Source organism: Eleutherodactylus coqui, chromosome 11 (assembly GCF_035609145.1).
Source record: "Eleutherodactylus coqui strain aEleCoq1 chromosome 11, aEleCoq1.hap1, whole genome shotgun sequence".
Taxonomy (NCBI): Eukaryota; Metazoa; Chordata; class Amphibia; order Anura; family Eleutherodactylidae; genus Eleutherodactylus; species Eleutherodactylus coqui.
In genome coordinates, this window is record NC_089847.1 from 105,429,952 (window position 1) to 105,442,224 (window position 12,273).

The window sequence follows — 12,273 nt, forward strand, 5'->3', positions numbered from 1 at the left end:
GGCTTGATATTACAGATCATTCACTTCAATAGTAACTTTGCTTGTAATACCAAACTTGACCACTGCAGTAGAATCGGAGCTGTCTGCTTCCTACACACAGTGCTCAAGCACACCAGCCAAGTAAGCAGCTGATCAGCGGGGTTCAGGGGCTAGAGATCTCCACCAATCTACTATTGATGACCCATGCTATGGAGAGGCCATCAAGTGTTTACAAGTGGACAACTCCTTTAAGATAACATCTGCCATTGGTGCACAGTCGAGAGCCCCCATACACATTAGAAAGTTGTCCGATCCCATTGAAATTATTGGGTTCAGCCATAATTTATCTACTATGTACTGCTACCCTTAAATGGCAAGTCATGGATGCTGTTAGGACATTGTCTTCTATAGGTGGCACTAACACATTTTGGAGGAAGAAGGATCATGCAAGCATAGTCCTTCATATATAGCATATATATGCATATGGTTTATATGATAAAGCATTAGAGGATCTGGTGACTGGCATAATATACCTAATATTACCTGTCTGTGCTCTGTATAAAGTGCAGGACATAGCAGGAAACCATTATCATATGATCACATGTTGCTGACTCTAACTATTCTTACAGGAAAAAATGTTATTACACTGACTGGAGGAGCAAAACCATGGGCAGGTTGGTGGGTGATGCAGTTTTTTATTTCGCCAAATACCCATCCTGCACAACCAATCGAATCCCTTACAGCAGTTGTAAATTTATACTATATATATATACTGTAGATACAGTGCACTATATACCACTGCACATTGATACTTTACTATGGATTGTGCAATACTGGTAATTCATCACTTCTAGAATTCTGTATATATTTAATCTTCTTCCATTATTTCCAGATTCTGAGAGACACATGTCTGAGAGTTCATAACGTAAATATCTGCTGTACCTACGAATGAATAAAGAGACATTCCCCCCGAGACGACTGATTCAGACAGCTTAAGGACTGATTGTTATATTAGATTTCATTAAGACCTTACAGATTCACTGCCACTCACAGTACAAGCCATTCAGCACAAAATCCCTCATGAATAGAGATGGACAAGGAGAAAATGAAAATACATTCAACTGCCCCTTGTGATAATCCCCCTTAACCCTTCCTAATCCACTGTCTGACGTCTTAAGACACTATGATTTAAGGCTGTACAGCTCCGATGTTGGAAGACGTTCGTCGGGGTTCTCTTACTGTATATTGCCAGCCTCTCTGGTGTTTGAGCCTATACAACGTGTCACCTCATGCAGTACTGGCTTTAGCCAGCAGATAGCGCCGTTGTATAACGGCAGAAAAAGAGTAAGCCCCCTAGGAAAACCAGGACACAAATTGAATTGGAAAGGGTTAAGAGACCCCTCCTATTATGCTCCTATTTGTGAGCCCCTCTATTAAGTCAGAACGGAGAGCAGATGTGTAAGTGAAGCACCCACTTAGCCCGTTCAAGTATTATGTGAATAGCCATTCATCTCAACGGTCACCATGTAATAAATACTACAATTTCTTTGCAGAAGTCACTGCTGGGAAATTATCTGGCTTACTGCAGTTCCCGCTGACAAAAACAGTTGTCTATTGGGGGTCTTTGGTGCCCGACTCAGGGGGATCAACTGATTACTATGGCAGGTGCCATGTAAATGAAGTTGTCTAAGAAACTAAGTGTAACAGAAAGTTGCACAACTTCTTTATATACAATGTCAATGATTCATCTTTATGTCCATTGGATTGGAAAAAGCCTTTAAGGGCAGATTCAGACCGGTAAATTTTAGAATTTGCGCAATCACAGAATAGAACCCATCGATTTCAATTGTGCATGCAATGCGCAAGAAGATGTGCAATACGCTGGGAAAAAGAACACATCTGGAAATCATTAGGCCGAATAGCCATTTAAATCGAGCCGTGTTTGTCCCATGCGTAAAAAAACATGCTCTGCAGAGTTAAAAAGTACAGTAAGATATGCCGATACGTGCCCCAAAAAAGACTCATTTATAGTGCAATTACTTTACATTAAGGGCTCGGTCACACGAGCCTTTTTAGGTCCAATCTGCTATTGAATGACAGCTGATAGCTGCCTCTGATTGGTCCCTGCGCTCAGCCAATCAGAGGCAGCACTCACTCACCCATTCATGAATTCATGAATGGGTGAGTGAGAGCTGCCTCTGATTGGAGAGGGCTGTGACCAATCAGAGGCAGCCCATGCAGCAGGCGGGAGTTTTAAATCCCCGCCTGCTGAATACTACAGAGAGCAGTTCAGGAGAACTGCCGGCCGGACGCGGCTGAACTCCGGCTGCAGGAAAAGGGTGAGTATACTTTTTTTTTTTTTTTTACACATTTTTGGATGGTTTTCAGGGAAGGGCTTATATTTTAAGCCCTTCCCTGAAAATTCATCCCGCGCTTGCCAGTAGCCCATTGCTTTCAATGGAGCCGGCTGTATTGCCGGCTCCATTGAATTCAATGGACGAACATCGTTCTCCTCTGCCACAGCTGTGGCAGAGGATAGCGGGCAGCGCTCCTTCGATCGGGGCCCTTTCACTGAAAATGCTGCTAGGTGCAGATTTTTCAGCGAATCGTCGTCCCCGGTCACGCGATTTGCGGACGCGCATCCGTTATGCGAGAAAAAACGCCCGTGTGACTGAGGCCTAAGGCGTGCACAATTGCAGATATACCCATTTGAATACACAAAATGCGCCACTAAACTTGGGCCGATATATATCGCTCGTGAACGTGCGATATACCCGCAGATGCATGCCATTTTTTAGGCACAAGCGCAGCACATCTATTCCGATCTTCTTGCACAAGTTTCACGTGCGATAGAGGATCCGAAGTATTTCCCATTAATTTAATTGGAAACGTTGCATGCACATCCCACGGCCTGCGAGAACCATGTGAGGCATTAAAAGTCCCATTGAAATCAATGGGTAATGCGTTCCAAGGAGCGCGATAAGATAGAGCGTGCCACGATTTTTTCCCACATCACTTATGTATATGACTCAGTGGTTCAGATTTGCACAAGATTTGTGCCTCTCGCAGTGCACAAATCTCGCACGATGTTCTCAGCCGTGTGAAATCGGCCTTAGGCACAATCGCTCAAATGTTTTTCACTGAGCATAAAAAATGAGGAAATGCTTCCATTGTGTTAATTTACCTCATTTCATTGTAAATTACAGCCATTTCCTTGACAGAATTGATATTTCAAGTAAATGACTTCAATTTCATTGCTCAGTAAGATATAAGATGTTAAAAAGTCAATTATGCTAGAGAGTCTAATAAAGGTGTCGCTTCTGTGAAGCACACGGGGGGCTTCTGCCGATGGACCATTCAATGACTATTTCCTGGCCGCTTATTATATTCTGCATATTGCCTGTTACTACCCTGTTTCCCTGAAAATAAGACATACCCTGAAAATAAGACATAGCATGATTTTCCAGAATTTTTGAGGATGCAAAATGATTTTTCAGCCTTTTTGAGGATGCTTGAAATATAAGCCCTACTCCAAAATTAAGCCCTGCTAGCAGTTAATTAAAAAAGTCAATTTAAACAGTGTCCAGTGGTACATAATGTTCTGGCTTCATTATTACCCAGTTTCCCTGAAAATAAGACATTGCATGATTTTCCAGAATTTTTGAGGATGCAAAATGATTTTTCAGGCTTTTTGAGGATGCTTGAAATATAAGCCCTACTTCAAAATTAAGCCCTGCTAACAGTTAATTAAAAAAGTGAAATTAAATAGTGTCCAGGCAGCTATGCATGTAAAAAAGTTAAACCTTTTTGAACAAAAATTAATATAAGACACTGTCTTATTTTCAGGGAAACACGGTAGATACAGTTACTGTATAGCAGATCCCCGCTGTTACTTATTCATTCGTTGGTACAGTAGAGTTTCATTGATTGCTGATTGATCCCAAGGTCTCTTCCTCTGTATTCTTTCCCCATCAGTACGAAGCATTGCAAACATTAAACTAGTGAATGAGGACAATAGATGTTATCCTATAATTTCCATGTAGGGAAAGAAAGGGCAGATGTATGAATTCACAACTGCTTGTAGCATTTACCCAGTTCTGCTTGTGCCTGCTTACCTTAGTAAATCCTAGAATGCAAAATCCGGCTTGTAAATTGCATTAACCTGAATATCTGGATCATGGATACATTACATGGAAGCATTGTCTACCCCGTAACTCACTGTTTTACTAATTATAATCAGATTTTCTTTTCAGGGTGTTCCGACAACATTTGGGAATTGTTTAGCCATTGTGAATGTTTTATGAATTAAAGGGGTTGGGAAGCGATAAACTATTGATGGCCTAACCTCAGGATAGAAGATTGGCATTGGTCCATCATTCTGGACTCCCACCGATAAGCTGTTCACCGGGCTGATTTCTGTGGTAAGAAAGCTCCGTTTGTACTGCAGTGGCCAGACTTGGAATTGCAAGTCAAGTTCCCATTCATTTCAATGGGAACTTTACCTGTAATACCAAGTTTCACCATTACAGTTGGAACGGAGCTGTCTGCTTCCTGCAGAAATCATCTCAGTGCACTAGTGTACTGGCCCAGAGAATAGCTAAGCAGCGGTTGTACCTGATCTACTATGCATGATCTATTGTGAGGATAGGCCATCAATTATTAACAACTGCATAACCCCTTAAATAATAGTTTGCACAGTTTATTTCATAGCTATAGCATGTAAAGGGGAAATGTGATCAGATTGAAGACAACAATTTTCCTCCTTTGAAGACGACATTGTAAAAAGAGAAAAACACCTTGCTTCATGTTGCACGGGGCTAGTCAAATCTTGCTATAGAAAACGGGACTATTAGTACCTGGATCGTTGGGCAAGCGACACAGCATGTATAGCAACCGGTCAGCTGCTGCAGCCTCCCCGAATGGAAGAGAAGAGAGACTCAATAGTAGGTCCAACACAGGAGAGTAAAAGCAGGGAAGTTGTGGTGCTGCTCAACATTGCAACCAAAACACCAGTAGATTGGACAGACGATGCATTTCAGTTCAGAACCAGAACCTTCTTTGGACTATTACGCACTGAATAGTTAACTATGCGATGTGTGACATCACCAAAACGTGATATTATTAGTTACGTGTTCTGGGTTATTTCCCTAACTAATAGTGTCACTTGTTTTGGTGACGTCATTCAAAATATTGTTTGTTGTTCAGTCTGTAATGGCCAAAGGTTGGTGCAAGTACTGCACCGTAACATGCTGTTATTACGTTCATGCAGGGTGCAAGTATGGCAAGCCTCATAAATGTCACCAGCACTTCAAACCTTGACATGATTAATGTCCACAATGCACTAACCTATACATTAATTAAAACACTAACATGTGGGAAATAACAATATAGGAGTGGGAACGCTCTATAACCATTGTGGGCTTGGTAGGCTCTACCTAAAAGCAAGGTAATCGCCCAGATAGGGACGGCCCCACATCTCGAATCTGGGGTACCTAGCTGGAGGACAGGGAAGGATATGTAATAGATGAAAATGCTATCTGTATATGTATAGATATGCAAAGGTGAATAAACCCCACAGTAAACGTATCACCACTGGTACTTAGTTGCAGACAACTGCTTCCATACCAAACACCTCAGGCAGGAAAATAACCAACACCCACTTCCATTATGATTGATTGGCTGACTAGGGGAAACACTTCCCTGTAGTCCAATCATTCCATACACAACAAAAGATATTGTAGCAGGGTGAAGAAGGGAACATTAAACACAGAGGAATTCTCGACAGACAACTCCTATGGGTACTTCTGCAGTGACAGGAAAGAGCTACTCAGCAGTGCCAAGCGCTGAATGACGGAGCATGTGCCAAAGGTTCAATCACATGAGCTAGGGCTGACATCGTGGCACCACCCCAGCTCCACTTGCTGATTGCAACCGGCACACCACAACAGTCACCTGTTAACCATCTGCCAGTGTCTAGGTCCCTCTGAGGAGCAGCGCCACAAATTCCCTACTTTTCCTCTCTTGTGTTGAGGAAGACATACCAGATATACTGGTGGAGTAGCCTCCAGTGCAATGCACAAGTTGACTATAAGTCAGTTGATGCATGAGGTTAGCTGTAAGCTCTGTGTTAAAGCCGTAGTACGATTTCAATCTATGGGGCCTATAGATGTATCCTACAAACTTTATGTTTAGGCTTCCATAGCTTCTAATAGCTGTTCATGGGTGTATCGTATGCTTGTCCTCCATAGGGATTTTGTATATGGACAGATAATATGCAAATAAATTGGATATTTCTCTAGCCTGGGGATTAAATCTTAATACGGTGCATGTTATGAAGGTCAGGTATACTTAAATAATAGGACTCCTGCATGGGGCAAAGAATGATGAAGAAGGCAATCATGGCTATCCATAAAGCATGCCAATCAGCTGCACTGAATTGTGTCCTTTCAAGGATTTCCTCAATCCAATTTGAGGTTTGATCTCACCAAGTAACGCAGAATTGGTAAAAGAGAAGTACAACAAAGTCTTAACAGAGATATTAACCTCTTTTATGGGATTTTTAGTCTATTTCCTGTTCTAAATGAGAAATCCTATACCTGTACTGCAGTACTTTGTAATGCAGTTTATTAGCAGAGTCTTTCTCCTTTTTGAGATCCAACTTGCAGTGCACAGTCCTCCTACTGACTGAAAGAAGCAGACAGAGCCTGTGATCTGTGTCCTATGCATCTATATCAAGGGGTAAAACCTACTGCGCTGCTTCTATGGCATCGAGGTCTTACAGCAAAGACTTCCTACTGGCTTCGGATGCCCAGGTAACAGAGCACATGGCTATGTCTGCTGCTGGAGCTGGAGCTTGCTTACACACATGCCGTGGTATTCCGCGTGGAAGATAGCCACATCAAAATATGCATGATTAACATATGGATTATTTTTGACACAGATTTGTGGTGAAATCGCTGTGGATTTGCAATGGCAATTTCGCTGCAAATCCATGTTAGACATGCGGATTTTGGCATGTCATTACATCATACTTTGCAGGCACCGGACAGGCTACTATCAAGCCTGATAGAAGCCTGTCCGGTCAGATCGCAGGACTGTTGCTAGGCAGCTGTGGACCTTCTGAAAGGCCCTAGGGCTACCTATTCAGAGCGCCTATCAAGCCGTGCACCTGATAGGCACTCTGCAAAGGCAGCCTTGGGGCCTTTTAGAAGGCCCCTGGCTGCCTAGCAACCGCACAGCGTCTCGCAGTCTTATCGCGGGACACTGTACGGGCCCCCTGTTTCTTACTGCCGGCACCCGGCGGCAGCAGTTCCGACAAGCCCTGCGCCGCTCGTGGGAACTGTTAACACTTTAAATACCGCTGTCAGAACCCGTCGTAACTGCTGCCGCCGGATGTCCGCTGTAAGAACAGCCAGCACCCGACGTTGTATGGAGCGGGATCAAGACGAGATCCTGCTCCATACAAACATTTGTTCGGACCTACAAAGAAATGTACTTGCGAACAGGTTCCAGGAATGGAACCTGTTCGCAAGTAGGGGAGCATCTGTATATGGATAATTTAGCCATTCAGGGTTTAGTCCAAGTAGATTAGAGGATGTGAGTTGCACAGCTTGTTCCTCTCCCATAGAATTCTGTGCTACTCTTACATGGCAACACCCATAGATTTCTATGATGCGTAACTGCCAACTGCAACTTGTCAAGTCTTGCTCACATTTATTTTAACCCATTATTTAGCACTACGATTGGCGCAGCTATGGCACAACTTTAAATGATGTTGGTTGCACAACTGAAGTTGCCGTGTAGCCCCATCGTATGATAGGAAAGCTTAGAAACGTTACAGACAAATATCTATTGCTGAAATGCACGAAAAATGCTGAAATAGTCTTGCTCAGGGCGCGGTTTTTTTGTGCGTAAAAAAAGATCGCACTGCGCGCTTTAAAAAACGTGTGACCACGTCCATTGCCACCCATATGTTCTATCTTTTGTAGGTGCGAATTTTATGCGCATGTAAAAATCGGACATATGACCGATTGAAAAGCATTGGTTCTATATAGATGCAGATCGCAAATGCAAGTAACATGCGCACGTAAAAACACCCATCTGACTGAGCCCTTAATGATATCCTAATATTTTATGTCTTCACTTCCTATCTGTCTCCATGATTACAAACTGCAGGCAAATGCTGTACTCTGTCCTACCAAAAGTAATTGGACACAAAAGCAAAAATCAATAGTAATATTTGTTTGCATATGTTTACTTACTGGGGCTCCTTTGGCCCTAATGACATCAGATACTCTCTGTGGCATAATTTCTACTAACATCTGATACACTTTTACTGGTATTTCCCTCCATTCATCTGGCAAACATCTGGCCTCTCAAAGAAAGCAGATCTTTTTCATATTTCCCAACTTGACATTCTACTTTTTCCCAAAGAAGTATACTGGGGTTCAGGTTGGGAGTCTATCGACTCATTCTAATAGTGGAACATCCATATCCTCAAACCAATATAAAACAGTGTTGGATTTGTGCGTGTTGTCTTGTTGGAAGTATTGCTGACCAATTTTGTATTGCCACATTGTGCACAGCACATTATTGTCTAGAATGTCAGGGTACACCTCCGTGTTCATGGTTCTTGCCACTACAACCAATGGTCCAAGACCATGCCATGTAAAACACCATAACGGAACCTCTGTCAGACTTAACTGTTGGCACAACACACTCAGGCAAAAGGTGTTCCCCTCCATACCCAGGTACATCTCTCTGATTTGAAGATGGAGTTGTGTGACTCATCACTTTATAGAATGATCTTCCACTGCTCAGCTGTCCAATATCGACGACCCTTGTACCATTGTAGATGGACCGATGCATCGTGTTTGAGAGCACTTACCAGATGTTTGCAGGATGAATGGAGGGAAATACCAGCTGAAGTGTACCAGTTGCTAGTAGAAAGTATGTCACAGAAAGTATCCAATGTCATTAGGGCCAAATGATTCCCACTAAGTATTAACATATGGAAATAAATGCTACTTTTGATTCTTGCTCAGGTGTAGAATTACCTTTGGTAGGATGGTGTATGTAGTCTGATCCTACAATCATGTGTTACTTGCTCCCACCTCTCCCCTCTTCTAACATTTATAGGCTATTAAGAAAAGCGTCAGAGGTGGTACATTTAGGGCTCATGTCCACGGGCAAAATGTGATTTAAAATCCGCAGCGGATCTCCCGCGCGCGGATCCGCACCCCATAGGGATGCATTGACCACCCGCGGGTAGATAAATACCCGCGGATCGTCAATAAAAGTGATTTTAAAAAAAATGGAGCATGAAAAAATCTGGACCATGCTCCATTTTCATGCGGGTCTCCCGCGGGGACGGCTCCCGCGGGCTTCTATTGAAGCCTATGGAAGCCGTCCGGAGACCTAAAATAGGAATTTAAAGCATTTACTCACCCGCAGCGGACCGCGAAGCTCTTCTCTTCCTCACGGCCGCATCTCCCTTGCTTCGGCTCGGCGGATGTGCCCGGCGCATGCGCGCGGCACGTCGACGACGTGCCGGCGACGTGCCGCCGGCGTCAGGAATTCATCCGCCGGCCGAAAATGAAGATCCGGCCGTGAGGAAGAGCAGAGCTTCGCCGCCCGCTACGGATAGGTAAATGCTTTTAAATTGCTATTTTCAGCGCTCATGTCCGCGGGGCAGGAGGGACCCGCTGCAGATTCTACATGGAGAATCTGCAGCGGATCTGATTTTCCCCGTGGACATGAGGCCTAACTCATGACTGCAGGACTAGATTACACACAGCGTTTGTATGTAGTATGGGCAGTTACTCGAGCGATCCTCATCTCGAGTAACTGCCTTCTCCTCCGAGCGTGCTTGGGGGGGCGACAGGGGAGAGCGGAGGGAGAGTGAGAGAGATCTCTCTCTCCCCCCCGCCGCCTGCTGCTCACCCCCGCTGCCCCCCCAAGCACGCTCAGAGGAGAAGGCAGTTACTCGAGATGAGCGAGGCTCGCTCGAGTAACTGCCCTTACCGAGCATGCTTGCTCATCTCTAACGGTGACACATAAGTCTGCCTAAGAGCTGTAGACAAAAAACTTGAAGATAATTCAGTTACTTCATTTTTTTTATCGATCAATGAAAACAAAATGATTTTAAAAGTATACAAATCCTTCAATGAGAAATCCTATGTCTGTTTTTCATGCTGTATTCCATGTTGCCAGTTAAGTGGCGCATTAACCCAGGGGCATGAACAGTAATCATAGGTCACAATAGTAAAACCTAGTATAATACTTGACCCCCTATCCACATCTGCCCCCAAAGCAGTGGTCTACTTTGCCTCAATGGTGAGTATGCCACTGCATCAAACTGCCACTACATTTTTTGTGCCATTTGGACTAATAGAAGAGCCGGCCTGTTCCTATACTTTGCTACCCTTTAATTGGTTCTTTGGAACTATTACTATTCATGACCCATCTTCAGGATAGTTGATTGACAGGGGTCTACCTCTCAGGACCCCTGTCAATTCGCTGATCCCCAGGCCCACTATAAGTATGGGCAGTAAGCCGATAGTGCTGTCTGTATTGCAGCAACTGGTTTGGTACTGCAGGCACAGTTCCCATTGAAGTCAATGGGAGCTTTTCATACAGTATGAATTCAAATAGTTGTAATCTTGACAACACTATTTGCTTCCAGTGCTGTCCAGACTGACAGTTGGCCGAGGGATCAGCTGATCGAAGGGGATCTCAAGTGGTGGTCCATGTTGATCAACTATTGATGACCTATCCTAATGTCCCAGAGAACCCCTTTAACCAAGATCTGGATACAGCTGTAACAATTCAGTAACTGTATTCTGCTAGTATGTGGTGGAGAACATAGTGGCACTGAATACTGTATATGTGCATTGTATTTCCTGTCCTGCCCTTCATGTATTTGTGAAAGTCTCACACATACCCATGCACTCCGCATGTAACCCTATATACTGGCTTACGCATGTTTTGTGGATATATAATTCATGTTGTGTGCTTGTGTATTTTTTTGCAAAGCAAACGATCTAACAAATACATGTCCAATACACAAGCGCATCACCAAACCTAAGATAGCATTTACTTCCAGACAAGTAATACCAGACTTTTTTGCCATTTCTATATATACTAGCCCATAAGGGTCATAAACACTGTTCAGTACAAGGACCAGACAGTTGCTTTAAGGAAGTGGCATCCAGACATGAAATTGTCAAAAGTACTGTAGTTCGAACCGAACCAGAACTTCACCGTACCCCTAAAACTGGTGTATAAAACTGTCTATAAGCCATTAAATAAAATAAATGTTGTTATTTGTATAGCACCAACTTATTCCGCAGCGCTTTCAGGTAATTTATTTATTACCCCCCAGCAAGCTGGGTACCCATTTTACTGAGCTCAGAAGGATGGAAGGCTGAGTCAACCGTGAGCCAGCTACCTGAACCAAGCATGGATTGAGCACACAGTCTTTAGGTCGTGAGCTTCATTTCTGCTGCCTTAGCACTCTGTGCTCATTAAAGTCCTTCCTTCTCCTCCTCCTCCATTAGTAATTAGCATTGTTGCCTTGCAGCGCTGGGTCCAGGTTTCAAATCAGACCAAGGACAACATCTGCATGGATGTTTGTATGGGTTTCTACAAACATTCATAAAACTCCAAGCAGATGTTGTCCTTGGCCAGATTTAGGACCTCTAGTCTTGCAAGGCAACAGTGCTAACCACTGAGCCACTCTGCATCTTCTTCCTTTTTCCCGCTCCTCCTTCTTCCACCTTTCTCTGAGAAGAAGTAGAAGGATAAATAGAAGAATCTTAGTGGGTTTGGATGACATGAACCGCCCTATGTTTGAATTCACATCAACAAGACTCTAAGCAAAGTTCCACCCAAAAGAGAGTTTGACTATTTTGGTTCACTCAACACTATTTAAAAGACACCCAGAAGCCCACATTTACTAGGTTTAGGGTTTTTTAAGCCAATCCGATGAAAGACGCATGTCATTTTAAACTCTGACGGTGTGAAAATTAAACCTGCACCTGCTAGATGTAGATTTGAACCATGATTTGAGCCATTGTGTCATGTTCTAACAGGGGCGTAACTATAGAGTGTGCAGGATATGTGGTTGCACCCGGGCCCAGGAGCCTTGGGGGGCCCATAAGGCCTCTCTTCTCCATATAGGAAGCCCAGTACTATGAATAAAGCATTATAGTTGGGGGCCCCGTTCCAGGTTTTGCATTGGGGCCCAGAAGCTTCAAGTTACACCTCTGTGTTCTAAGTAGTAACTCTCGTATA

At 43.7% G+C, this 12,273-nt stretch overlaps 1 protein-coding gene across 1 annotated transcript in view; it reads left to right on the plus strand.

Annotated features, from left to right (window-relative positions):
- Nucleotides 1–12,273, plus strand: part of ANO3 (anoctamin 3) — a 140,534-nt gene that overhangs the window by 15,233 nt on the left and 113,028 nt on the right. Inside the window, exon 3 of the mRNA XM_066584200.1 lies at nt 609–653. Coding sequence (XP_066440297.1) covers nt 609–653 — 45 coding nt within the window. The remainder of the gene's footprint in view (nt 1–608; nt 654–12,273) is intronic.